This window comes from Centruroides vittatus, unplaced genomic scaffold, assembly GCF_030686945.1.
Source record: "Centruroides vittatus isolate TY-2023 unplaced genomic scaffold, ASM3068694v2 contig_767, whole genome shotgun sequence".
Taxonomy (NCBI): Eukaryota; Metazoa; Arthropoda; class Arachnida; order Scorpiones; family Buthidae; genus Centruroides; species Centruroides vittatus.
The window spans coordinates 450,142-477,687 of record NW_027122496.1 but is presented as its reverse complement, the minus strand read 5'-3'; the positions used below and the strand labels follow the sequence as shown (position 1 = coordinate 477,687).

General features: G+C 33.0%; 3 protein-coding genes and 1 long non-coding RNA gene across 5 annotated transcripts in view; 1 reads left to right on the top strand and 3 right to left on the bottom strand.

Moving 5' to 3' along the window:
- The window catches only part of LOC136981569 (uncharacterized), a 451,600-nt gene that overhangs the window by 97,521 nt on the left and 326,533 nt on the right, over nucleotides 1–27,546 (top strand). The gene's annotated exons all lie outside the window — the stretch shown is intronic.
- LOC136981563 (PE-PGRS family protein PE_PGRS16-like) lies at nucleotides 698–6,656 on the bottom strand. The gene is made up of 6 exons (XM_067277884.1): nucleotides 6,573–6,656; nucleotides 5,234–5,431; nucleotides 4,775–5,171; nucleotides 2,569–2,669; nucleotides 1,216–1,335; nucleotides 698–1,146 (listed from the first exon to the last, which is right to left on the bottom strand). Exons 1-6 carry the CDS (start codon nucleotides 6,654–6,656, stop codon nucleotides 766–768), a joined length of 1,281 nt encoding a protein of 426 aa, XP_067133985.1. The 3' UTR covers nucleotides 698–765.
- On the bottom strand, nucleotides 8,048–9,528 carry LOC136981518 (uncharacterized). Its single transcript, XR_010881728.1, has 2 exons — nucleotides 8,563–9,528; nucleotides 8,048–8,499 (listed from the first exon to the last, which is right to left on the bottom strand). It is a non-coding gene; the product is annotated as an uncharacterized lncRNA (long non-coding RNA).
- LOC136981533 (ena/VASP-like protein) overlaps nucleotides 11,523–27,546 on the bottom strand; it is a 32,705-nt gene continuing 16,681 nt past the window's right edge. For both annotated transcript variants that reach the window (XM_067277837.1, XM_067277836.1), the window contains exons 8-11: nucleotides 24,789–24,822; nucleotides 17,470–17,576; nucleotides 14,356–14,492; nucleotides 11,523–14,270 (exon numbers count right to left, since the gene is read on the bottom strand). In XM_067277837.1, the coding sequence (XP_067133938.1) occupies nucleotides 14,242–14,270; nucleotides 14,356–14,492; nucleotides 17,470–17,576; nucleotides 24,789–24,822 (307 nt within the window). In that variant the 3' untranslated portion in view covers nucleotides 11,523–14,241. The remainder of the gene's footprint in view (nucleotides 14,271–14,355; nucleotides 14,493–17,469; nucleotides 17,577–24,788; nucleotides 24,823–27,546) is intronic.

Sequence of the window (27,546 nt, the reverse complement as noted above, 5' to 3'; positions counted from 1 at the left end):
GCGTACGTCCTGTCGACTGATGATTCATAATTCGCATATTGTAATTATCTATGAAGAGAGCAGTAGGTGTTAAGTATAGTTTAAAATTATTTAAATGTAATAAGAATTTGGATAAAAAATATTCGTATTATAATTTTTATTATTTAATTTAACGTTAAAAAATTGTTATTAATTGCAGTGGCGCGTTATCCTATGAGAAATTGTCCGAGGCCTCCACTAATAGGGGGCCCGAAACCAATCTTTTATAAGAAAATATTACCCCGAAGAAAAATGGGCCCCCTATTCAAATTCTCCTATGCCCACGAAGCTATAACTGATTAAATGATTTAAATGCATTTAAACCGTTTAATTAATTAATTCATAACCGAAAATTATTTTTAATTACGTAATTCGTCCGCATGTCTGATCACTGGGATGATTCTAAAACTGTATTAATGCATTTATGTTAATAATAAATGTTGATCTATCGTTTAATATCAAACAAATAAAACCATTCTTTATTTACATACATTTTACATATTTATGTGTGTGTATATGTATATATATAAAACAACGTACGCTCATAACGTACACATAAAAGCAATTAAATCATCACATAAAAAGCTCTAAAAATGTTTGGCATATACAAAGACAATACTTGATAATCCCTCTGGTGATTAACAATTAAAAAATTTGAGTACGAAGTACATTTGTTTGCTTAAAAACGCAAATGTGTTTTGTTCGTGATGCTCGATTGCGTGCATGGATCACGCTTCATAATTCCATTCAGCCGTGTCCGGCGAGTGCACCCAAACCGGCGAGAGCACCTAGACCGTGTCCTCCGTGATGTGCGAGACCCGCAAGATGACCCAGATGATGATGGTAACCTTTATCGGCGAAGGCGTGAATGGGAGGATGCTCGTGATGAAAGTCTGCGTGAGCGGGATTCTGGTTTGAAGTACCCGGCTCGTTGGTTTTAACCACAGCACGGAAACCAAATTTGTCGGCTATGTAATTAACTTGCCGGTAGACACCCTTCTTATCCTTGTATCCGTAACTGCCTACCACGCCACCCTTTCCGTCGCCCTTCTCTTGACGATAGTGATCGCTATCCTTGGCCTTCACGTGGTACCCGTAATCGTAAGGTTGAGGAACGTAGATATCGTGCTAAAATACGTATCTGTGATCAATATCGGCTAATTTATCGCAGCGTAACGATCATTATCATCTACTTACGTGCTTTCCTATTCCTGCGAGGCCTAATCCGTGTCCTCCTAATCCACCGAGTGCTCCTAATCCTCCGAGGCCACCGGTAACTCCATGAACGACCGCTGTTGCTACGGCTATCACCAGTATCTAGAAGATTTAAAATACCCATTCGAGCATCGTAACACATTAAACGTAACAATCGGTAACGGATCTTACCTGCAAGAACATGATTGTATCGAGAGTTGTTACTCAATTGTTACTCAACTCTGCCCGCTTCTACAGTTATATACGTACGCGGAGCATTGCCCCAGGCAATAACATAACGGGTATTGCAGGGAGTATCCACCCTAACCGTATTAAAATTGCCTTAAATGTTAAAAAAAACAAGAACTTCGACACCCGTAATTTGGTGACTGTCACCAAAACTTGTGGCCACTTCCTGTTCACTTGTACATTCCGGTATACCGTGGATTGGAATTTTTAAAGAGGTTTAAATAAAGGTCATGCGATTAAATTTAGAAGTTGACCCGGTGTATAGGTGGGTTTTTTTAAAACATTTCGTAACATTACTTTCTTATATGTTTATTTAATTTTTTTGAAATTAAATAATAATTTGTGTAATCTAAAAGTCAAACAATGGCTGCTGACCTGTAAATTGTCCGATGAAGATGGCGATTATTTTAGTTTTTTCGATAAATTATGCGTGAAAATTACAAATTGGCCGGTTAAATTTGGGATTTTGTCTTTCGTAATTAATATATTTAATTGTTTAATTAATACAGTTAAGTAAATTGTGTATCTGTTAACTTTACTGCGCCATTTTCAATAAGAAAATCCGTTTTAAAAAGTTAATTTTAAAAGAAATTTTGTATTTTTTTAAAAAAAATCAACTTTAATTTATGTATTTTTTTGCACATTTTAAAATGTTTTTAAAAGATAAGCATCGTGATTTTTTTCATAAATTAGTTTTTTGCGTGTTCGATTGTCTGTAACAGATAAATTCTTATCTATTATTTATTTATTTGTTAATCTTATTAAGTAATAAAACTGGTGTAAGTGGAGCCATTTTCAAATGGATGAAGTTAAGTGTCCTTCAAAGGTCATTTCTGGAGGTCACTTTCACTGTTTAACGAGTGTTTTAATATATTTAACGTGACTTTGATAGCTTTTAAGATAGATTTACCTAGTTATGATTGTTTTTATTGTATCTTTACTATTGTCGAGCTGCAATTTTCTAGGGTTTTATATAAATTAGGAAGTTTTTCGTTAGCTTTGATAATACTTTTGGCTTTATCTTTACCATAGTTCTACCACAGCTTTACCAAATCCTACAGCTTCATCATAGATTTATAGTAAAATCATACCCTGAATAACCATTACCACAGAGGGAAGATAAACTGCTTCAGCAAGAGCATTTCTTTCAATGGAAACCCCATAGAAACCATCTTTACTAAATTTATAACCATAAAAACTAGAAAAAACTAAAATAAAATCAAACTATTTAAATATTTTCTTGGCAAGAAGTGGTCTTCAAATATATAAATAGCATAACTTGTATTTAAATAGCATAAGTTAAATCTGACCTAAATTCTTTCCACAAAATCGATTTCTGTCAATAAGGCAGTTACTTATTGGTTCCTTTTTTTTAAAAAAAATAATAAAAAGAATTTAAAATTTAAAACCTGTTAAATGTAATAAAATAAAAATGAGGTTTTGTTTTAATTTAATTAATTTCCACCTAGTTAGAGTTAGATGATTAATCTCACTTCCTTATTCTTCTCACGAAATAGTTGAGACCATTACATATTTTTATAGAGTTTTTGAATTTATTAAAAGCATAAATCTGTTTTCGAGCCTTCTACCGCTTCCTTTATTCTCTTAGTTTTTAAATTAGCGGTTAAATTTACCTATGGTGTACAAAATGGCGGCTCGTCTCTAATTCCAGCAAACAGAAGGGACTCACGTTCTAACCTATTCTAATAAATTACCATAATTATTACCAACAAAATTATTAGAATAAATTAGGTTAGAACGTGTGTTTCCATTGTTTCCCTTCTTCTGTTTGCTCGAATTAGAGACGAGCCGCCATTTTGTATACCATAGGTAAATCTAACCAAATTAGCATAAATTATGGGCCCTATTGTATTTGGGCCCCAAGATTAACATAGGTTATGACAAGCTGCAGATATTTATCAACCGAATTGTTTAACGCGATTATAATACTTTTCACCCAAAAATTTGTCCCCAAAATATGTCAGAACCCATTAAAATTGCGTTAATTACCATCCCCCACAGGCAATAAGTATGTAAATACGTTGCAGGTCCTTTCTACCTCCTCTTAAAGAATTAAAATTTATTAAAAATCCAAAAAAGAAATGTCAAGACAATAAAATACAAACAAATCTGTCCTTATTTTAAATCGAATTTTAATTTCACAAAACATGCAACAACTATAAAAAATCAATTACACAGTTTAATTATCCACAACACTTCACCCATTTCTTCCATAATTAATTTTATTATATTTATAACGTATTTTTAGAAAAAAAAGGGGGGAATATTTTAAGTATTTATACTATTATACAATAGCAAACTACTTAATTACATATGTATATATATAAAAATTAAGGCATGGCTCATACGATATGACAAAGTACAATCACCTTCAATACCGAAACCGCTTTGTGCATTCATCCAGAATCTATTCGATCCAATTATTCAAAAAATAGTGAAAGTTTGTTTTTTATTACTAAGATATGGATTGATAAATAACGAAGACAGAATAATATAATTATTCTTTTTCTTACTTTTCTTACTTTTAATGGAGCGAGTATATGTACTTTTTCTACTGAGAATTTAAGTGATAAGAAGATTTTAATCTACACTAAACTATTGTTAGTAGTTTTTAGAACACTCTAAGTTCATATTTTTCTTAGTTATATATAGGAAATTGTTACTAAATTCGCGACATTATCGTCCTTCATTTTCCTTCTTACGATCGAAGTGATAATGAACTTCCACTTTAAGGAAGGTTTTTATACCGTAGGAGAGGTGTAGTCATGTTAAATAATGCTAAATTGAAAATAAAGTATTTAGAAAATATCTGGTGTTGTCATCAACAAATCGTAATTCTTTTTTTCCAGGTCATTCGATCGTGGTTCTCACGATATATCTATTTTCATTCGTGAATAGTAACATTTTTATATTATATTTTATATCTTTTGTGTGAAGGAAACAAATTGGTTTTTGGTTATTAATAATGTGAATTATCCTTGTTTATTTTCGTTCAGGAAACGTTACTTGAAATAAAATGAGACTCGTAAGATATCGTTTTTTTTTCTATTTTAAAAAACCATTGGCTTTATTTACACACATAAAACACGTATACAAATGTATACACCTCGTAAAAGCACTTAAAATTTAAGCTTGCAAGACGTTACATTCTCTAATGGCTTGCGAATATACATTGGGCCAAGCTAGAGTTGCTCTGAAAAAAGAAAACAAAGTGTTTAATATGTGTCGGTGGCTAAAATATCAGTAAAATTTCATTAGAAATGAGTGTACCTTACGTAAACAAGCGTTTAACCAAGAACACCGAGATGACCGAGTCCTGCGAGTGCTCCTAATCCATGGCCATGACCGTGTCCGTGTCCACCCAGAGCACCCAAACCAGCGAGAGCACCCAAACCGTGATGATGATGATAACCTTTATCGGCGTAAGCGTGTGGGGGTGGATGATGATGAATGAAATCGGCATGAGCAGGATTCTGATTGGAAGTGCCAGGTTCGTTGGTTTTCACCTTAGCACGGAAACCGAATTTATCAGCTACGTAATCCACTTCACGGTAGATACCCTTCTTATCTTTATAGCCGTAACTGCCTACAACACCACCCTTTCCGTCCCCCTTCTCTTGACGATAGTGATCGCTATCCTTAGCTTTCACTTGGTAACCGTAATCGTATGGTTGAGGAATGTGTATATCCTGAATTAGAATAAAAATATTTTAGCTAAAATACACTAAAATGAGTATCCAAGTTAACTTACCTTTCCGTGTCCTAAAAGACCATGTCCTAAACCTCCAAGACCGTGTCCTAAACCACCGAGACCGTGTCCTAAACCACCGTGTCCGTGTCCGTGTCCTCCCAATCCTCCGAGAGCACCCAATCCTGCCAGACCGCCCAAACCTCCTAATCCACCAGTGACTGCATTAACAGCAACCACCACTACGGAGGCAACTAACACCTAAAATTAGAGATACCAGATTACATAACCACCATACACGTTCATTAAACACTATAAAGTACTTATATATCACCTGTAGAAACATCACTAGAAGATTTGATGTATTGATCAGTTGAGAGAAAGCTCTCGATTGTTGTTCGTTTGAGGTAAGTGTGATAGTTATATACTGTTCAAGAACCACGCCACGGGCTATAAAATACTAGTAATACAGGCATCAGTACAACTGACCAAGCGAAAAAAGCGTACAGAAACTGATACTGCCACCGTCTTCGCCATAAAAGTCTACTTGCTATCTTTATCATTTTTCATATTCTTGAATTTCTAATTTTAAACACGTAGCTAAGCTGGAGAAAATTATATACGTGGTTGAATTCGAACCTGATCTCTTACGTAACAATTAAGAAGTTAATCAATCAGGTTTTTTATATTCCTTGTACAGAACCGCTATCAAACGGGTTTAAAAAAGAAAGATTTCCAGGAAAATTTATGATTTAATATATTTTAAATAATTCGTAAATATTATAACAATTGTTTTACAAGTGTTTAAAATCAAATACATTTTTTTTTTTATCTTCGTTAACAGCTGATAACATCTCCCGAATATCGATTATCAAAGCAGCTTAACGAGTCATAGAACCACGATTTAACTGATTAAATCGGGAATATCCAGATGTTATATATAAATAGATAAATCAGGATTTATATATTTATATCTAAAAATAATTACTTATTTTTTACACACTAACGGATATATATATATATAACGTTACATAATAATGCTCCGTACGTCGTTAGCCATTATGAGGTGTTTTATGTTAACCGAATGTTTACTCGGTTAACACTTAAAATTTGTTGTTTTGTTTAGATCTTTCGTAATTTCGAGTGATATATATCTGTTTAATCCTTATATAAATCAATATAGGCACGCCAAACACTATGTTGGGGTATTTATATAAGTAGAGAGGTATATGGGGCGTATTCGGAAGGTAGTTTTGGTTAAGGGAGGCCTCGACCAAAATCGTGTGTATAATGTTTTACTTCTGTCTACTACAAATTAAGCACAAACCCATGCCTGGCCACATCTCAACAATGGCACTCGGAAATGATATCTGTAAGGCAATTTGACAAGGGTGTACCGTACATCACGAGAGGACTTTGGTCCCCCCGTGATGTACGGTACACCCCCGTCGGTCAGCACATTGGTGAGGTGCAAATCCGCGACCATGTTTATGCACCCGATCCATCGGTGGAATCGAGGATAACGAGGAGTGGAAGGATTTTCGATGTGCAAAGAGGTTTCTTTTACGTAATTTGAGCATAAATTAAGACGTCACACAGTTAAAATTGCTGACCTGTTAAATTATACAATACCCGATTCTTCTCTTTATAATTACGTGAAGATTTTCTTTAATGTTCATGTAAAAATCAAGTAAAAAATGTAATGTTACCCTGTAGAGTCGCATTAAGTTGCATGATAGCATAATTGTACATCACTTTTCATGCTCTTAGTTTTGACATTGATTTTCACAGACACGGCACTTCAAATTCCATGTACTTGGTGGAAATTTAAGGGTTTTTTCTTCGCATTTTGATTTTAGATTCTTAGAATCCCGATTGTTCTAAAAATAAATAAATAAGTTACTTGTTTAATTAATAAATTTTTACTCTATTTTTTTAGTAATTTTATTTCAACTCGATTATAACCAGTTTGCCACGTGGTCTACACTTCCTCATTCATACACTTCGATAGGTTCACGTGTGGCGCTTCTGTCCTTTAGTTACGAATTTTGGGTGTTTTAGGCCTACTTAAATCTTGCAAAATATCAATTTTAATGATACTATTTTATATTTTCATCGCATAAAAATGATTTTTAGATACATTTACGTAATGTTCGAGGAAGGTTGAATAGTCATATTATTCGCCTATTGTTTAATCGATTTGTTCCGCTAATTATCACTTTATGGACGTGTTATCCGTTTAAATGGCATTTGATGGCCATATTTGTTCAATTCTATAGCGATTCGATGATCGTATTGTTCAATTAGGCGGTATTAAGTGCAATTAAGTGGCATTTGATGGTCATATTGTTCAGTTAAGTGGCGTTTCGATGAGTAATTTTGATTCCACGGCGTATTGTTCGTTAATTAACGGTAATCGTTATTGTCCAGTTAATTGAACACGACCAAATGCCACTTAAGTAATTAATAGTAATCAAATTGTTGAAATAAGTGAGAATTTATATGTCACGTTGTTTAACAAACACTTTAGAGGTATTCAACTGTGCAATAGCAGCTCAATTACTTAACACCGAAGTGTGTTATTTCACGTAAAAAGTTTGAAATTATTTCTTAAATCCTTGCTGTTTTTTCTTCTAAAGCAGGCAACAAGATTACTTATTTTATTGCGAAACAGAAGTAATGATACGTTTTTCAAGTCTTCTTTTTTTCTATAAAATTTCTAGAAATAAATTATAGACAAATGATGAAATTTAACATTTTCTGCAAGCTTTCAAAACGTTTTTAACTGTAAAAAAAAATGTACACAGTCGAATCTCCTTGTTGCTTATGTGTAACCCATAATGATCTTACCGAACTGAAAGTAATATAAACAGAACAAAATGCACACTTTTTATTCGCAAATACATTACAAAACATATACGTAACAATAACCATGTATAAAATTACAATAAAATATGCACTTTAATCACCAGTAACATCGATTATATCCAATATTTGATATTCCTTCCAACGAAGATTCTATGGCTTCTTCTTTCGTCGTCATCTTGTACAATCGGCGATAGGAATGGATACGGAGGATGAGCATTATGTACAGAAACTGGAATTTTCTTACTAAAAGACGATCCTAATTCGTTATCGATCGTAGGCTTTCGTAATCCTAATTTATCTGTTACGTAGGAAGCGAGAGTGAAGACACCGTCATCCCCTTTGAAACCGTAACTTCCCTGTACGTTTCCTCGACCGTCCCCACTTTCGGACTTGTATCGATGATCGTTACCATTCGAGATACCGTAACCGAATGCGTAAGGATTGGGATAATGATGATTAACCTAGAAAACAGTCCCCGTGAGCGTGAGCACATCATCTACTAATCACGTTTCTCTTATACTCACTTCGTGAAGATCGTCGTAGACAGCGTGAGATGCGGCAATAATTGCAAAAATCCAAGCAAACTAGGTAAGGAGAAACATAAGCAGAAGTTAGAAACCAAGAGCGTAACGTCGTAACGTTACAGCACTAACTTACAGTAACAGAAAATTAAATTGTAACGGTATTTTCTTACCTTTCTGGGAGTGTGGATGCAACCGTAACATTACAGTCGGATAGACAAAATTGGTGTTATAAAATGGCGTAACGTTACAGTAACAGAAATGATATCTTACCTGCCTGTATTACCGCAACTATAAATCCCAGTTACGGTAGCTAAACGTTACTGCAATTACGGCATTAAATCGGGTAAGACAGTCGAGAAGAAAATGATGTAACGTTACGCTACTACTTTAAATAATGAGAGAATGAAGTAGAAATGGCTTCTCCTACCTGCCGTAACAGTGAATAAACATAACTACAACCGCATAATGCCTCAGATATAGTTAAACGGTAAACAACAGTGTTACAACGCGATGAAGTAACTGATTAGTGCGTGTAAGTGTTATTTTCTCACCAGTGTGTCAATGCAATAAATACTTAGTAAGTCGGGATAAGTGTGTAGTAAGGATAAAGAAAGCGTAAACGGCGATTTCTTACCTGTCTGAGCGCCATAACTGCAACTACAACGTTACAGTCAATGCATTAGATATAGACAGTAAGATATTTAGTGCCAAAGGCAATGAAATCTATATTATACTAATTTTGTCAATGATAAATATATATAAAAAAAAGGAGTAAAGATCCGTATATACGTGATAAGACCTAAATTGGCTCTGTATTTTTTCCTGTTGGAGGCAGACACACTATAAAACACTTCAAGGAAAATGTTCCTTTAGAATTTCTGAACGGCCATGAATATTAAAGCATTAAATACTTATTTTTTAAAAATGAATTTGAACGTAACTTGTGAAGAAAAAAACTTTCGAAACTTGTTGACACGAACAATATCATTCCACGACCTAATTCTATTTTGATATTTTTAAAAAATTCATTTTTTAAAACAAAGAAATCAACTTCCGCTTATTATATACGACAATATGTATTTAGAAATTCGACTTTCTTTGTCTTGCCTCGTTTACTCATTTTTATGTCTTTTATCGTTATTAATAGCCTTTTAAAAATGTATCCCTAAAATTCAGTTGTATATTTTCCAAAATATTCCCTGTATCGGTAAAAATTTCCTAAAATTTCGCTGCAGTACTAGTAGAAATTCCCGAAAATATCAGTAGAATTTCCTCGAATATTCTCTAAAATTATCAATTCTTTTACCTGTAGGGTAGCCCCAAAACCAGCCGACCATTGTATAGTCTAAATTACTCCTTTTGTTAATTAATTGTACCAAAATTGGTACAATGCTATGTAAATTTCTAGGAGTACAGCAAGACATGGCGACCTGCCAAGGGAGAACACTTTCTATGGGGGAAACAGTTCCAGTTTTTGATCCTTTGTGCCCGGGTAAGGAAGAGTCCCCGGTTTTTCGTTTCCTTGTGGTTACAGAATTGTCAATGTCACAGTTTTTCCGCCAGAAGTGGTGTCCAACCTCTTAATTTATGCATCGTTACAATACACACCAGTTATATTGTGAATTTTACTCGTTGGAAAATGTTTATTAACAACACTTTTTCATTAAATAATATGGGTTATGTCGAAGAGAAATTCCTGTAAGGAAATTTGTAACAGGAAAGGAAATTTATAACTTGTTTCCTTTTGAAATTCTTAAGGTTTGTTTCTTAGGGTGAGAGACTTTTAGATAAACATTTCGTCACAGAATCCTTTGTTATTTGGCTTGTCCAAGTATCTGAATGGAAAAAATTGGATTTTTGGATGTGTTACATCTCGTTTATTTTACTGTATTGTCTCTTCGATTTAGCGCCACACTCGATTTAATGCATATTTCAGAATAAGGGGGGAAAAAAGCAAACAAAGGTTTAAAATTGCGAGTGATAAGCTTATATACGATTTATATAAACAAACCACTTGTATAACCGGTCGGGGGTGCAGTTCGCTGACGTCACTCGTCACAGAGTGACAACGTCCTCTGGTGATATTATTAACATTGTGCACGCGTGGTAACGGGTCATTAACACTTCAAAATAACTACACGAGTATTACGGAACGTGCGTTGGTATTGCTCTTGCACACCCACACCAATTGTGACCCCTTAATTTTTCGATTTGACCTCTATAATTGAAGTTTTTAGATATTAGAACTATTTACTTGTCTCTGTAAGGGAAATTTAGGCATTTTTAAGTTGTTATTAAGCAAAAAATTTGTACAAAAATAAAAATAATAATGGGGATTTTTCTCGAAATGGTTCACTAATCAAACATACAACAATAAATCATAAATAATGCGTAAACTACTTAACAAATGATCTAAAAAAAATCAAAAATTTTAGAGGAAAGTGTCTTAACATTTAACCAATATAAAGAAGAAAAAAATTGGTTGTTTTTGCAGAAAATAAAATAAAATGTTAATTATGTAATTTTTTAAAATACAGGGCCCAAAAGTCGGTTAAGAACAATAGATGAAACTGTTCCTTTATTCAAATTCTTGATCATATTTCACTGTTTCTGCCAATTCTAAACCCAGTTTACAACCAGAACTGGAGTTAGACTTGTGTAACATATGTAACCGGCCCTTCCTCTCCACCAAATAATGAGGCGTGTAAAAATGTCAGGTCCTGAGCTGTAGGCTCCAAAGCTGTGGCTGGCACAAATCCGGCACGGCGCGCAACACGAAATGTGCTTAACTGGCTTTTGGCCCACCGTGTGGTAAATGTGCTCGTTAAAGGCTCGGTACACAGACGTGTAATGTGGCATAGTGTGATTTTTAATCTTAGACTTCGAAAAACTCAGAAAAAAAACCTGGTAGTCAATTTAAGGTAGCAAAGAGAGACAATTTTTGAATTAAAATTACGCAGTGACATATCACAAAGACATTTTATTTTGTCCAAAAATTCAGCACAAAAACTACATGACCAGTTTCTTTGAAATCTTAAATTCTTTACAAAAAAGAAAGGAGGGTGTCGAAACAAAGTACAGTATTTAATTATTCTAATATCTTAAACTGTACAGTGCACAAAATTTCGTGATATGCATTGTTTTTTTTTTTGTCATTTTTTTTTCCTTTAATTTTCATGCAATAGCATGGATGTTGATACAAATGGAATTCACAGTCAATAAACATTGATAATGAATGAGAGACACTAACAGTCGGAAGAAGTCATTTTACGACGATGCAATGGAAAGACGGAGAGAGATACGTGACCCGAATGGGATGTTTCGAACGTAAGAAGAGAAGAAAGAGGAAGAGGACGAGGATTCTGCATTTTGGGGTGCGCTAACTGGTTTACGAGATATCCGAAGGGGCTAAACCTCTCCAATTGCCAGAGATATTTGTCTAAATATTCGTTTACGATGGACACTTCTTAGTTTAATACTGCTTCGACAAATCGTAGAAAAGAATTCTTATATATTCTCCTCGAATTTCAATATGAAATGTTCAAATAACCCGTGCAAAATAGATCATAAAAACTGTTTACAAGAACTTCAAGCGTAAAATATTTTAAAAATACATACATATTATTATATTTCGACACCTAAACTCATTTCTAGTTACAAATCTGTTAAGTATAAAAATTATTATTCATTTCTTTTTTTATCTGAGTATGAAACTGCAGTTTTTTTGACTATTTATATATATATATTTATACATATATATGTTTAACTGCAATAAATTTGTGTAAAAAAATGTTTCTTAATCAAAATATTAATTTCTTTTTTTTTTGTTTTCCAAGTCAAGAAAAGCTGTTTAATGTCGTTTATCGGGGCAAGACCACTTACGGATGCGACCCACGGCCAAGCAAATTAGCAAATTTTTTGGAGATTAAATGCATTTGAAATTGCCGGACTGTGCACTCTGACGCACGCTTATCTTGAGCATATATTAAGAGAAACTCGTGTGCTTAATAAATATAGCCGCATACGCAACCGAGTATTACAGATTCTGTGTTATGGCGTGCGGGAATAAATAGGCTAGCAATTTTATAACTCGCAACTATGCAAAATTGATGCGTCGTATGCAAACAATTACAATTTACCAAACTGACAAAATAATGGCAGTGTTCTAATGATCGAAACTTATTTCGCATAACTGCAAAGGATCTCGGCAATAAGTTCCCCTCTTTATCAGATTCTAGCTCGACTTTTCAATATAAAATATACCATTTTTTTTGTATTAAAAATTGCTATATTTACAAATGATTTAAGTTACAAAATTTAAGATTTATATCTTTTATGACAGCAATTAAAATAAAATTGTTTTAAGTAGGCACACACTTAAATGTTCCAGTAGAGCTTAGTCTAAATTTGTTATTACTTTGGTATTCTTTCCTGTTTGATAATTTACAAAAATCTGACAGTTTATCGATAGACAACCGCTACAAAAACTGAACTAGAAGAGAGGATGAAGTCGACTGCAAACGATATTGCTACAGATTAATACAACCTGATATATTACAGCATCTATGAACATCTTGGCATGTGGTATATGATTCCTAAGGGTGAGATCGATGTACGATAATAATGTAAGGATCACTTAGACTAGTATATTCATCAACACTTTACATTTTCTTAATGTTATTGGCCAAATTATCACTTCAGAACCCCAGCAACTAAAACAATTTTTGCAGCGACTGCATTCGAACGAGTCGTAGACGGTCCGAATGCAAAAACCACCGAATTTAAAAATGCCGGGAGCAAACAAAAGCAGAATTTAAGTAGAAAGGACAGGGAATGGATTCGCTTTTAAGACCACATTCTGCTTTCTGCACCAAAGACTAAAGAGTTCTTTAAGAGCATAAAACCTTAAAAATACATGGACATGTCTATATGAATATAATCACAAATCATTATCATCATTAATTTTTTTTCTCCTATTCTGAAAAATGGGAACGCTTATATATAATATTATATTAGTGGAAGAGCTCTATAATCTTCGAGTTAATGCACCATAAATGTGCGGTGTGCACTAGACGAAACCATCCATACATCAAGACTTTTTCACGAAGGAATGTCGGCAGTTATTTTACAGACATTACAAATATGACAATATAACAAAAATCCTCTTGGACCTGCAAGAGGAATACAAGTCCTACGAGCCATCATGTTCTCAAAATTCATTTTTTTTATGTTTTATTTTTTTATATTAAGTCGTAAACAAAACAAAATTAGAAATTAAGTAAGAATAATATATATAATATTTTTCTCCTTCATTTCAGACTTAAAACCTTAGATTAAATTCAATATTAACTACGAGATATAAATGTACAAAGATGGGGGGTTTGTTTTAATGTACATTGTATCAGATTAGGAACGGTATTCACTTTTAATGGAGTGAAGCCACATACTTAAAAAGTTTATACATATATAATGAATATGTGTTTACGTTTTATATATAATATATATGTATATATATTTTATATATAAAGCTCACACAAATAATGACCTCGGGAGGACTAGCGGCACAAAACGTCGTCGTAAAAATGAAAATAATTGCATAATAAAGTTTATTTTGATTTTTCGTCGTCGATGTCCTAACAAAATTAAAGCGTAAAAACAATCCTACGGTAAAAATGCCATTTATCTCCTGTTTAGTTCGACTCTGATAGCTGAAACGTGGGAAAAAAAAGACATCAAATTTAGTCTGTCCGGCAAGAGAGAATAGAATTTTTGTAATGAAAAATAATAAATTACCTTCGATGATATCTTGTTTCATTTTTGTCATTTCTTTGCGAATATCTGTCATAATCTCTTGTTTTAACTTTTCCATGTCAAATGGATCTAATCCGTTGGTTTTGGCGTTGTCGTCGTCGACCGATCCTAACCTCTGCCTGTAAAAATAAGTTTTTTAAATTGGCACAAAATCATTCTAGAATCCGAAATAAGTTGATATTAACAATAGCTTTACAACACTAGGAACACTATTACAGTCTAAATTACCCAGGATAAATTACAAAAGTCCGGATCTCTTGTAATAGCAACTTATGTTATTGTGAGGTAATCTGCTCAGCTTCAACATCAACTACAAATTTAAATATTTAGAATGGAACTGTAGTTGGCATTAGACAATTGCATTAGTTAACTGAAGCAAATAGTTCTGTTTCAGAAAGTTTTGTACCCAAGTTGGCATGTTAAACTATAAATTTTTAGTTTTAAATATAAATACAATGCAGGAGGTATACAAAATACTATAGTTATACAGCGTGTGGCCCCAAAATTACCTATAAAATTTACAGATAGTTTTTCGACGTACTGAAGTACAAGCTACAGTAGCTTAGTAATAGAGACTGTTGGTCAGATGTTGTAGACAGACTTTACAGGAGTTTTGCATATAAAATTTGTTTTTGAGAGATGAGCCCTAAAATAGTATCTTCTGATAATTACAAGTCATTTCTCATTAATAATTTTACTATTTAGTGTGTAGTACAACACTTTTAAAAGTAAGTTTCAATTGAAAACCACTTCAAAATTGATTCCCATTGTTTGAGTTTTGTAGTGGCGTAATGTTAGATGTTAGACACGCACACAACACACACTTCCACATAATTTATATATATTGAAGCATTTGTCCCAAGTCTATGGACAAGAATAATATATATCTCAGAAAGTGAATGTCGAGTCTTATTTATGGAACCATTATTAGATGGCATTGGCTGCTTCATCATTTAACAAAAGCCTCCTGCATATGCATTTCTTCAGAGATACAAATAGATGATAAATCACAGTGCAAAATTTCAAATGAGTTTGTGTCTAGATTCTGGATGACCCATCACACAATATGGTAACTATTACCTATTGGATCACTAAAAAACATTTGCTAGAATGCTTTTTCAGGTAACAAAGCAGTCAATATGGTCTATAAGTGGCTCCATCTGCCAATATGGTCTGCCATCTGCCGCCCGCATTGGGGGGGGGGGCAGATGGCAACAGACAAACTGCACCAAATTTCTGGTGTTTTTGGCCCGACCCGATTCGTTCCCAGATCCCCGAGAGTCGTAGGCCATCTCGATTGCTCGGTAACCCAGCCATTAACAATATCTATTACAAAATACTGCTTATGTAATGTGCTTACATAATCATGTAGAAACAAGCAGAAGATACGTAAAAGTTATAAATTAAAATGTATCTTTTATGTTATCTTGAGATAATGCATCAAATGAATACTATCTCTGACAGACATATGTAAATGTAAACTTTCAAACAAGAAATGATTGCCTCCTTTCTCATTTAATATATTTATCCAACAAATATAAAGTTATATCTTTTAAATACACATTAAGTTTATTTCTCTGCACATAATTTCACTTTTAAAGATTACAGAGATGAAAAACAGAAGGGAAGTAAATACAGTATAACCTCCAAATAGTAAACAGCATCGGGATCGAGAAGGTCGTCTGCTATTTACAGGTGGAGGTACCGTACGTGCTGGCGGCCATATTGTATTTAACCCGGTCATTATAAAGTGAAGAATACAATGGATTACGGAAACATCAAATTTGTGTTAGGAATGTGAAAATACCAAAAGTATACATAGCATATATATAATTAAAATATTAACTCATCAAAAATGACGGAAAAGAAAAATGAAACTATTACTACGAACAGAAGAGCGGACGAGAGTTTGAATGTCGAATTATGAAGGCAATTTGCCAGCCACTTCAAGGGGTAAGAAATGTATTTGGTATTCTTGCATTTATAATGTCATTTATGATCTAAGCAACTAATAAAAATTGATATAGTGATTTGTCTATTTTGTAGTTATTGAGTAGGTGTAATTTTTCGAACATTTTTGTCTTTTTCAATAAATGATTTATAAAAAATTAGTTTAGCCTCCACAAAACTGTTAAGATCTTAAATTACGTCATTAATGCGAGAAAACCAAGTATCTTTCTACGCTTTAAAATGGTCGGCAAATCATCTTCGTAACATCTTTGAACGTTCGTCAAATAAACACTGTCGTCTTAATCTTAAAACTGCTTCTTTTTTGTTATTACTATATTACAGTTCTTGTCAAATTAAAGAATAACTTCAGAAAAGCTCATGATTTCTTGGAACCGTATGCTTAATGCCAGCAATAATCACAGAAGTTTAACCAGATTAATGTTTTCTAACAGATAAAGAACATTATTTGGCTTTTTACCTCCCCTATTCCTATTGTAAGACAGTCTTTATTTGACACCTACGATCAAAATTTGTCCCCCGAAAGAGTATTTGAACTGATTCTTTGTTTTTGTTTTAAAATATCTTGTACATAATTGTTTCAGAATATTGAAGGGGAGGCACATTGTGTTTTCATAAGGTAGGTAATGGACGACGGTATCCATTATTTAGTGTGTCTGCTATTTAGAGATAAATATAGATGTTTTATTTGAAGGGTCTGAAAATTATAAAAATGTCCGTTAAGTTGAGGCGTCCGCTATTTGGAAGTGTCTGTTAATGGAAGTTTCACTACATTTACATATTTTGAATGAAAATATGCAAGTATCTCCACTTAAAACTGACAATACTGCAATTCAATAAAAGTGAAAAAACTTAATCGCACCAATGATTTCGACACTAGAAGTACAGGTTTATTAAATGCAAAAACATTTTTGGATTTCAAATCTTTTGAATACACTTGAATATAGAGGAATAAGCAAATAAATCATCAATGTGTGCTATAATTACATTACATTGAGACAGCCGTCGGTATATGGTATAAATGCAGTATGTGCGCTGTCATCAACAATTTGCAATAGATTATCATCAAACAATGTCTTTGCCAATCTATATGACAAGCTTTTCCAAAAATTTACATTAAATCCTTACCTTCGATTTCCTTTAGGCGACTCCAGTCCTCCAGGCACTTTGTTTGGACTGTTACCATTATTTGAATTCAATCTTTCCCACGATCTTCTACCGTCGCACTCTCCTTCCTATCAAATCACAAATTAACAATAAACTTAAATTAGGAATAATGACAAATTCTGTTAATTTAAAAATAAATAGATTATATTTACTTATAAACAATAATAGTTTTTATTCAAGTAGTTAAGATAATTTTTAAAAAACTAATAATATCTACTGTGTAGAGATCAAAGATCTTATAAAGTAGATACCTTCTTTTACAATTCTGGAAAACAATCAAGTCAGTCATTATAAATTGAATTCTAATTACCCAGACATTGTATTATAAATTTATTTTGAGGGGTAGAAGAGTCAAGAAGAACAATACAGGCAATTCATAAATTACAATAGAAAATGTATATGTAGTCATAGCGTGAAGAGTTAAATATACAAACCCTCATTTTACATCATCTAAACATTACACTTCTGTTCAAAAAAAGATTAAAGAAATACAAGCAATTGTTTATTTTGACAATGTCACAATGCTCGGCTGCAATTTTTAATGATATTCTTAATTTATTCAATTTAAAATACATTCTCAATCTCAAATTAGCAGTGTCTTGTCCCTGTATGTCATACCTTCCCGATAACAGAGTCGTGCCAGTCGTCTACGTAACTCCATTCGGTGAAAAATTTTTGAATTGAATTCACGTGTCGAATTTTCATATATAGTTAATCGGGCTTCCCGCCCCTATAATTATCTGGTCTTAATTTTCATCTATCTAACACCGTTCTCAAGATTAAGGAAGGACAGACAGACGAACGACGGTGGAAATTTATAGGTCTACAATTTTTCAAATTGCGGCCCAATTAAAATGGACAATAATAATGCTACGACCGAGCTAAAATCACAGAAAAAAAACAATACACAGACCAGACACTGCATTGACTGATAACAAAACAAAATAACCTAAATTAAAGACATAGCTTTACTAAAAACCCGCAACATATACTAAAAAGATTAGTAAATACTCGAAACTTGTCCACAAAATAAAACATTTATGGTGAGCGAATGAAGTATTGTATTGTGTTTTTCTTGCATAGATTCATACCACTCTCATTACAACTTCACAACAGTGCATATATTACAGTACAGAAGGTTGTCATACTAAACACATCACATAGTCAAGAAGTGTCTTAAATGCAGAAACATATTTGGAACGTTACGAATTAAACCTGCACCAATGAATTTATAAGAATCTTGTGTTTAGTAAAGAAATTTTATCCATAATTATAATATATCACATGTTCTATATAATAGTTAATAGCAAACAATTGGCAGTAAAGTAATAAATTTGACATTTTGCAATCATGTTTGCAACACTATCATAAACATGAAATTCTGCAAATACAGTAAAACTTCTCTAACTCAAGCTCCAAATCTGGGTGCACAAATTGAGAAAATTTTGTAGATGCAATCAAATGACTTATTTATATTTTAATCATTGTCTAGGAAGAAATTTTGGAAAAGTAAAACTGCAAACATAAAGCATGTTTAGAATAAACTGCAATTACCGTGACATTACTTACACTACACCGTGTTAACATTTTCTTTGAAAATGCTTAAATTTAAAGAAGGCTCCACATGTTCCGTATTTGCCGACTGCCTACGGTTCCCTTTGATTTGGTACAATGTAATGATAAGACATGGGAAATGGAAAATACCGAATATTATTCGTGAGTAAGGCGGCATTCATACTGCCGATTACAATGACCAAAGATTCTGAATGATAATGACAGCTTGTCTTTTGTCGTATTTGTTCGTTGTCAAAGTGTCCACATTTTTTTGTTACAGTTACAAATGGAAATGAAATGACAAAAAAATAGAACAACAGTTTGATCGTGACAAAAAATTAGAATATTAGCAAAAACAACCAAACAAACAGCCATAAAAAACTAAATTGTAATGCAAATTTCCATATTGCTGGGCATCACAGTACGACAGTACAACATGGGACGTAAGTGCGACATCAGTGACAGATCTAAAGATATTATCATAGTCTTGTACAAAGTAGGAAGAACACAAAGAAACTGAATTATATAAAATGCTCACAGCCAACAGTCTCTAGAGTACTAAAACAACAAAACTGTGTTCAAGTTTTAACTAATAAATGCCAGAAATGTAGACATAAACGAGCAACGACTGCAAGGGATGAGAAAAACTTGAAAAGGATTGTCGTGTGAAACTGCTTCAAGAGCGTTAAACACTTGCATGCACAATGCAGAGCAACTGGAGTGAACATTAGTAACCGAACTACATGCCGAAAGTTGCACGACTTGCACTTCAACTTTCATATTCCCAAGAAGAAGCCATCTCTAACGAAAAAAACAGAGAAGCGAGTGTCAGATGATGCAGAGAAAGGCTCGTGTGGAGCAAGACGACTGGAATAATGTTCTCTTCGGTGTCGAATCCATGTTTTGTCTATCCCGTGGTGACCAAGGTCTGTGTGTATGGAAAACAACCAAAAAGACCTTTGAAAAGGACTGTATGAAAAAATCCGTGAAGTTTGCATCATATGTCATGATCTGGGGATGCATAAGTGCTAATGGCGTAGGACAAGCATGCATTCTTCGGAACGTGTCACTGCACAGACATATCAACACATCTTAGAGACATTTATGATACCATCAGCAGGGGACTGAGCATCCTCTCATACCATGAAGTCAATGATACGTTGGTTACAAGAACAATAGATTGCAATCCTGCCTTGGCCAAGCAATTCCCCAGACTTAAACCCATTGAAATTTTGTGAGAAGTCACGAAACAACGATTTAATAAACTGTGATCAAATTCTAAAGAGGAACTAGTGACATGCATTCGACACATTTGGAACTGCACCTCCAGAAACAATTGCAAAGCGTTAATCCACACCATGCCCGACAGATTGAAAGCGCTAATTATGGCAAACGGCAAGGCCACAAAATATTAAGTTTATTTTGTTGTATTTCCTATATTTAACCCACATTTAGCTAATATTCTAATTTTTTGTCTACGAGTTGTACTTTTGACTATAGCTTCTTAAGACCTCATTCTTCAACAGAAGAGATTAGCAGTTCCTTCACCTTGTTCAAAGAATTGTGTGAAGTTAAGATTGATTGGCCAATACCATTACGACAAGAACAAATGTTGAATCAGCCAACATTCGAATGACAAACAACAAAGACGAAAGAGTAACAAAATGACTGATTTACAGATAATGATGTGAATGTTTTACAGACAAAGATGAACAATAGAAACATTGATTTTTGTCATTGTTGTTGGCAGTGTGAAACGCAGCCTAAATCACTCATGCTGCTTGGTATTTGCCAAATGTTTGCTCACCATTTGGCAAATACAAAACATATGACGCCACCTCAATATATACCAGTTTTATTCAAATAACAGTCGTTTCTACTGTTTTAAACTGCATATTTTCTCTTTGGTTACTATTCAAATGGTAACTGCAGATAAAACATTACCTTTGAAATAGTAGACATGGCTACTATTTGAATAAAACTAGCACAACTATTCGTATTTACAACAGGATTGTGCACAGAATATAAATACGCAGTTGAATCTATACTTTGATGCCGAGTAATAAACATCAACTATTCTCTACAGGGTGTAGACAAAAATATTCCATCAGGCTATATCTTGCTTTTACTATGTATTAACTTAATACAAGTGTTTCAGGAGGTAAGGTAATTGGTAGTGGGCTATTCAATGGCACAGCCAACCACTGAACAGTCCACTACATATTTTGCCAATACATAACAAAGCAAAATATATGTAATGCTTTGTTTTTGTCCATGTCATGCATATAATTGGAGATATTTTGTTTTAAAATATAGTAACATACATTAACATAAAATATATGATACTCCAATTTTTAAAAGCCGGATTATTTTGAGGCTAAAACTAAGCTCATTTTTAGTTAATTTACAGAATGTTGATTAAAGATAAGTGTTAAGCGGCGACTTTGTGCTACGATTAAGTTTCAAAATTAGCTCAATTATTTAGAAGATTATGAAAGAACAAAGTGACTTGGAGTGGTATTCAAATCCACAACTTGCATATGCTAATGCTAATGTTCCCAAATCTACACTTTCTTAGATGGAATAATCAACAAAACATCTTGCGTATATAAAGAGAAAAGCAGCATCATATTTAAAACATCACCACCAACAAAAAAAGACTGACATAGGCCAAAGATAAAATGGCATGAACTTCAAAATGGTGTAAAGTTTTTGGACTGATTAAATGCAAACTGCACTTATCAATGGTTACTGGATAATGGCCTCCCTCTTCCCATAATTCGAATTCCATAGAAATTGTATGGAGTCTAATAGCTAGAAAGATGTATGTAAAAGAAAACAATGCCATAGTACTGAACGAGTCAAAGCTGCAATAATAATTGCATTAGAAAAAATTGATTTAAATATGCTGCAAAATCTTGTTAACTCTATGAAAAATAGAGTTTACAAGGTTGTTTTTGAAAACTAGTGGTTTCACTCTCTATTAAATGCCACTGGCCTTATATTTTTGCAACACCATTACTTCCGATTTTTTGAATAAAAAAAATTTATATTTTCATTTATTTTTGATTGTAAATAGAACAAGTAATTCATTTATTCCTGTCACTAATTTATTATTCCAAAAATTGGGGTGGTTTATATTTTTCCAACACACGTTACTTCAAATGTCATTACAAATTTCTCACCGAAAAGTACCTTATTTGAACGTCTTATATTTATGTAATACGGGCGACGGAACCATCGACACACCGCACGGTAAGCGGAGGTTGCGAGTTCGACTCCCGCTCCGGACAGATTCTTTTCTTCCAGACTACACTAAATTCTAAATTTAAAATCTAAAATCATAGTTACTACTTTAGTCAATAAATGGCACCTAATGCCTTATCATATAATTTCCAAATTTAATATTTGTTGTTTGTAATCTGCCCGATTATTACGGTTGATGGTTGGTTGTGTATTAATTTATGTAATACAACTAAACATTGTGTATTTATATACATAAATAATTACAGTAGCCCTCATTATATCGCCCGTTTTTTTGGTCCCATATTTTAAAAGCACTCGAGTCAATAAATTTTAAATTATCAATTGCCATTGAATTTCTTTTTGCAACAAAATACTGTATTTTATTCCTACTACTGTCCTGGAAACTAAATAAGTGAAACAGGTGGACAGATCAATTATCATTTATGTTTCTTTTGATATTAAAAGTTGTTTATTAATTGGTTTTAAGTACCCTCTCCTCATTTAGAAGTTTCTGTAAATTCAAAATTTCACACCTTTATGTTAATTGAGGTATTGCTTAAATTCACATAAAGGTCTGAAATTTTAAATTTGTGGGGGTAATGTGTAAGGAAAAGATTTCTTTATTTCTGAACAGAAAGTACCCCATAGAAATTTTAGAACTAACTATTTTGTTTTTATGTCGATGGTATTTGTCTTTAAATGTCATTGTTAAAGAAACAACAATGCTAAATGGTATCAATGTTTACATAATCGTCATTTAATACAATATAAGCACAAATAAAATTCAGTATTGCAAAACTAAGTTTATTTTATATCAGAAATGCTTGCCAACGAAAGAATAGAGAACCGAGATTCCGTAGCGTGAATAATTTGTTTAGTAAAAGCCCAGAATTTTTAGTACTTGACTACATCGCACATTTTCTTTGTCTCCTAACAAGTGCGATATAACGAGGGGCTACTGTATTTAGAAATTATTAAACATATTGATTCAATAGTTGCTTGAATGCTATCTTAACACTTAACCTGCAGTAAATATATTTTGTTCTGTAAATTCTTTTTTAAAAATGCAACAACTGTAATATTGTGTTTCTCAATATATCAAGACTGCATGTGTAGCATGATATGCCACCAGATGGTATTATATCCTTAGAAATTTGAAATACAATCATCTATAATCGTAAGGCATGAAATACCATACTTTGTGATTTTTTATACTTCAAACTGTATTTCCAGGAACATATTCTCAAGTTTTAACATAGCTTAAAGGAAGACAGCTGACTTGCTCCACAATGTTATTTAACAATGGTTTTTCAAGAATGAATTAGCATACACAAGTGGGAGTATCCATTGTATTGAGTGTTATAATTTACACATATAATAATTTTAATAAAACAATTAAATAAAATTTAATTCTTCTAAATTTTCTGAAAATATGTACAAGAACCTCAACTTTTTGAAATTAAACTGAAGTTTGTAAAATGTGTCTTGGTCCTTTCCCAAGAGGGAGATAAATATATCAAACCTCCATCTGAACAGTTAATACATTTGTCTAATGCAATGTTGAGCTACCCTTTTGGGATACAGACTACAAGTGAACTTCATAAACATCCAGTGGTCTGTACATATTTTTTCTTACCACAGGCTCTAAACCTGCCAAGAACAAATACACTTCATAACCGCCAATGCACTACATACTAAAATAATATATCTTAATGACATACAAACTAGCAATATTTAGTTTTTTCTCATCTTTATAATACCCCGTTTGCACAAAGCATTTCAATCTAGATTGTAACCAAGGTCGGCGACTATGCCGTGGCGCGACCTCTCTCGACCGTTTCGATCTCGACCGAAACGAGTTTCGATCGCAATCGACTCAACAGAGTTCTCGAAACTAGATCCAATCATAAGAGAGATCCCACAATCCCACGCACACGAGAAAATACAAGATGGCCGCGGAACACGTGTCGGGTTATCGACAGAGAAATAAAAAAGATATTTGGAGAGACGACGACGTCTGTATTATTAGATATATGGAAGAAAAAGTATTTATTTCTAACCAAAACTTCCATTTTGTTTGTTGGTGTTCGTGACGTAGTTACGTCAGTTTTATCATCACACGTAATAGCCGGGTTCTTCTCGAGCGGACTGCCTACACGAACGGCTCGACGTTCGACCGGCGACGGTTACAATCGAGATCGAAGCGAGTCGTGGATTGCGTGCAAATGTAGTATAACAGTAAAAATTAATTTGAATGTTCTTTGTTACAAATATCAGGTTAATTTGGATTATATAACAGCACAAGGCAGAAAAAGGGAAAATAAAGTTACATTGTCAAAGCCCAGGATTGCATGTGACCCACAGAGTGCAGATTGCTCGAGACTGGTCTAATACACAAGTACTAACTTGACTTTAATATAAGTTTACTTATGTATATATACATTCATTTAAAAAAATATAAAACAAAGTATGCAAATTACCTGGTTGTTGTAATTATTTTCAACTTGTGCCCGTCTAAAATTAAAAAAAAATAATAAATTTAGTAAATATTTACTACAAAAATGCACGTAAATATATAAAATTCTTATCACTTAAACATATAAAATTACAACATAGTATTTATATAGATAAAAGACAAATAATAAATTATTGAATAAATCGCTTGAATTAGCCATAAAATATCTCATCAATAGAAGTGTAGATTTATCTATTTTTTTTTTTTTTTTTGAAACCAAATACTCTTGAAAGTAGACAGCTGCTGATATACGTTAAGATAATCAAATAATTATGTACATATAATCTTTATTACTACTGCCTTATCTAAAATGATAACTTTTAACAAATGTTTAATTCATTAAACCAGATTATAGATGTTTTATTATAATTAAAAAGAAGTCAAATTACATAGCATTGCAATAAACTGATGAAAATCTACACAAAAAAGTAAGAATTGCAGGTGAAATTCAAATAAATGTTTGGAATTATGTAAAGAAAATGACATGTCTAGGATAACAAACTTATTTTATTTGTTTTATAAATAGTTTTGCAGTTGATTGTAATAAACTTTCACATATAACCTATAGAATATTTCCTTTTGACCTTGGAATTCCATCCAATCAAAGTTTGATATGTCAACTGATAAATCACATTAAGTAAACTAATCTGCTCGTTTTATCTCGACTTCTTTCGGAGACAATAATAAATTTTCTAAGCGCGTTTAAAAAAACGTCTCGTTTACTATTAATAAATCGAGTTTACAGCAGATGTAATTTACAATGTTTTCTTAAACTAGAATTAAATATCTAATTTTATTTTAAAGTTTAAGTTTATCTAACAAATTAAATTAATGTTTCATTTTGAAATTAATATTTTTAACAATTAATTGTTTGGAAATTTAAAACGAAAATTTTATGTCACTTAAAAATAATCTACAAGGAGCTTACTACGAACAGTTTAATGCTATAAAATTATTATTTTTAGATAACCGTACTCTAATGCAATGCAGGTCTTCCAAAAAGAATTCTATCATTTAAAATAATTGTAATTATGTTAAATTATTATCTGAGAATGTTGTGTACTGTACATTGAAACATTGAAAAACTGTTAAACTTTCACATTTGCCCATTACAATTTCTCACTGCCTGCACCTTGTGTAACAAGAAACACATCTGACTGTTATTCAGACGCTAAATTCTTCCTATGCTTGCTACATTGAAACTGTTGTCTTTCTCCTACAGCAGCCAATTTTATGGTTCCTGCAGATTACTCGTGTTATACAAGAAAAGTAATTTTGACTCTGCAAACTGCAGAACACAAAATACCTTCTCTCTTGCATTATCATCATTTTTTGTTTATGGAGCTTCCTAGAAGTAGTAGATGACAAGATGTTTAAATAAAGATGGGAGGTGAAACTTGGACAGTTAATCAATAGATTAACTGTCCAAGTTTCACTTCTCATCTTCATTCAAACATCTTGTTGTCTACTTCAGTGGTCTTCTAAGTGGGGTACGCAAAGTGATACTTGGGGGTATGCCAAGTTTCCCTTCAAAATGCAGTCTGTCTAATCTTACAATCATCTTCCAAAGAAGAAGGTTTAACATGTAAATTTGTAATTTAATTTAAACGTATGTATACTGTTTAAAATAAATAGATAATAAATAATTTGGTTTTTGACTACACACACACACACTACATTATATTACAAGGAGTACAACTTATAATTATTTTTGTCTTAGGGGATGTGATCAAAAAAGTTTGGAGATCACTGGTCTACTTGATGAACTGTACCTTATAAACTTCTTGAATGTTAATTAGCATATTACAGTAATTTAAATGACAGCATTTATTTTGGAGGACACTGTATATCCATACACACAAATATATAGGGTAGATGTACCAGTTTTGGCCAGTGTAGTACCATTTCCGGTCAGAAAACAAATTTAACTTAAAAATATAATCACTAACAAATATTGTTCTGAAATAACAAACTTTTATTGTTAACTGTGTGAACAGTTAACAATAAAAGTTTGTTTCATTGGACAGATTTGAATATGTGGTGATTATATTTTTAAGTTAAATTTGTTTTCTAACCAGAACTGGTACTACATTGGCCAAAACTGATACATCTACCCTACTGCAGGAAAGGATCTGTATCATTAACTACCTTCTGTTCTTCCTTTCAATATATAATACCCCATTCGGACTGAGCATTTCAAACTAGATTGTGATAAGATCGGCGACCGTGTCAATCTCGAACTGAAACAAGGTTCAATCGTGATCGACACAAGAGAGTTTCCACAATCCCACACGCGCAAGAAGAAACAAGATGGCTGCGGAACACATGCCGGGCTATCAACAGAGAAATAATACAGATATTTGGAGAGACAATAAGATCTGACTATTGTTAGATATATGACCAGAGAAAGTATTTATTTCTAACCAAAACTTCCAATTTCTTTGTTGGTGTTTTGTGACTTACTGCGTAGTTACGTCAGTTTTATTATCGTGTACAATAGCCAGGTTCTTCTCAAGCAAAGTGCCTGTGCAAACAGCTCGACGTTCGACCGGTGACAGTTGCAATCAAGATTAAAGTGAGTTGTGGATTGTGTGCAAATGCAGTATAAGAGAATGATGACTGGATGGGATTTAGCAAAAACACAATGCTAAACAGAGAATGACAGAGCTGTTCATCATGTACAACTCTCTACTTAAATAATTTAAGTTGTAGTCTCTAAGATA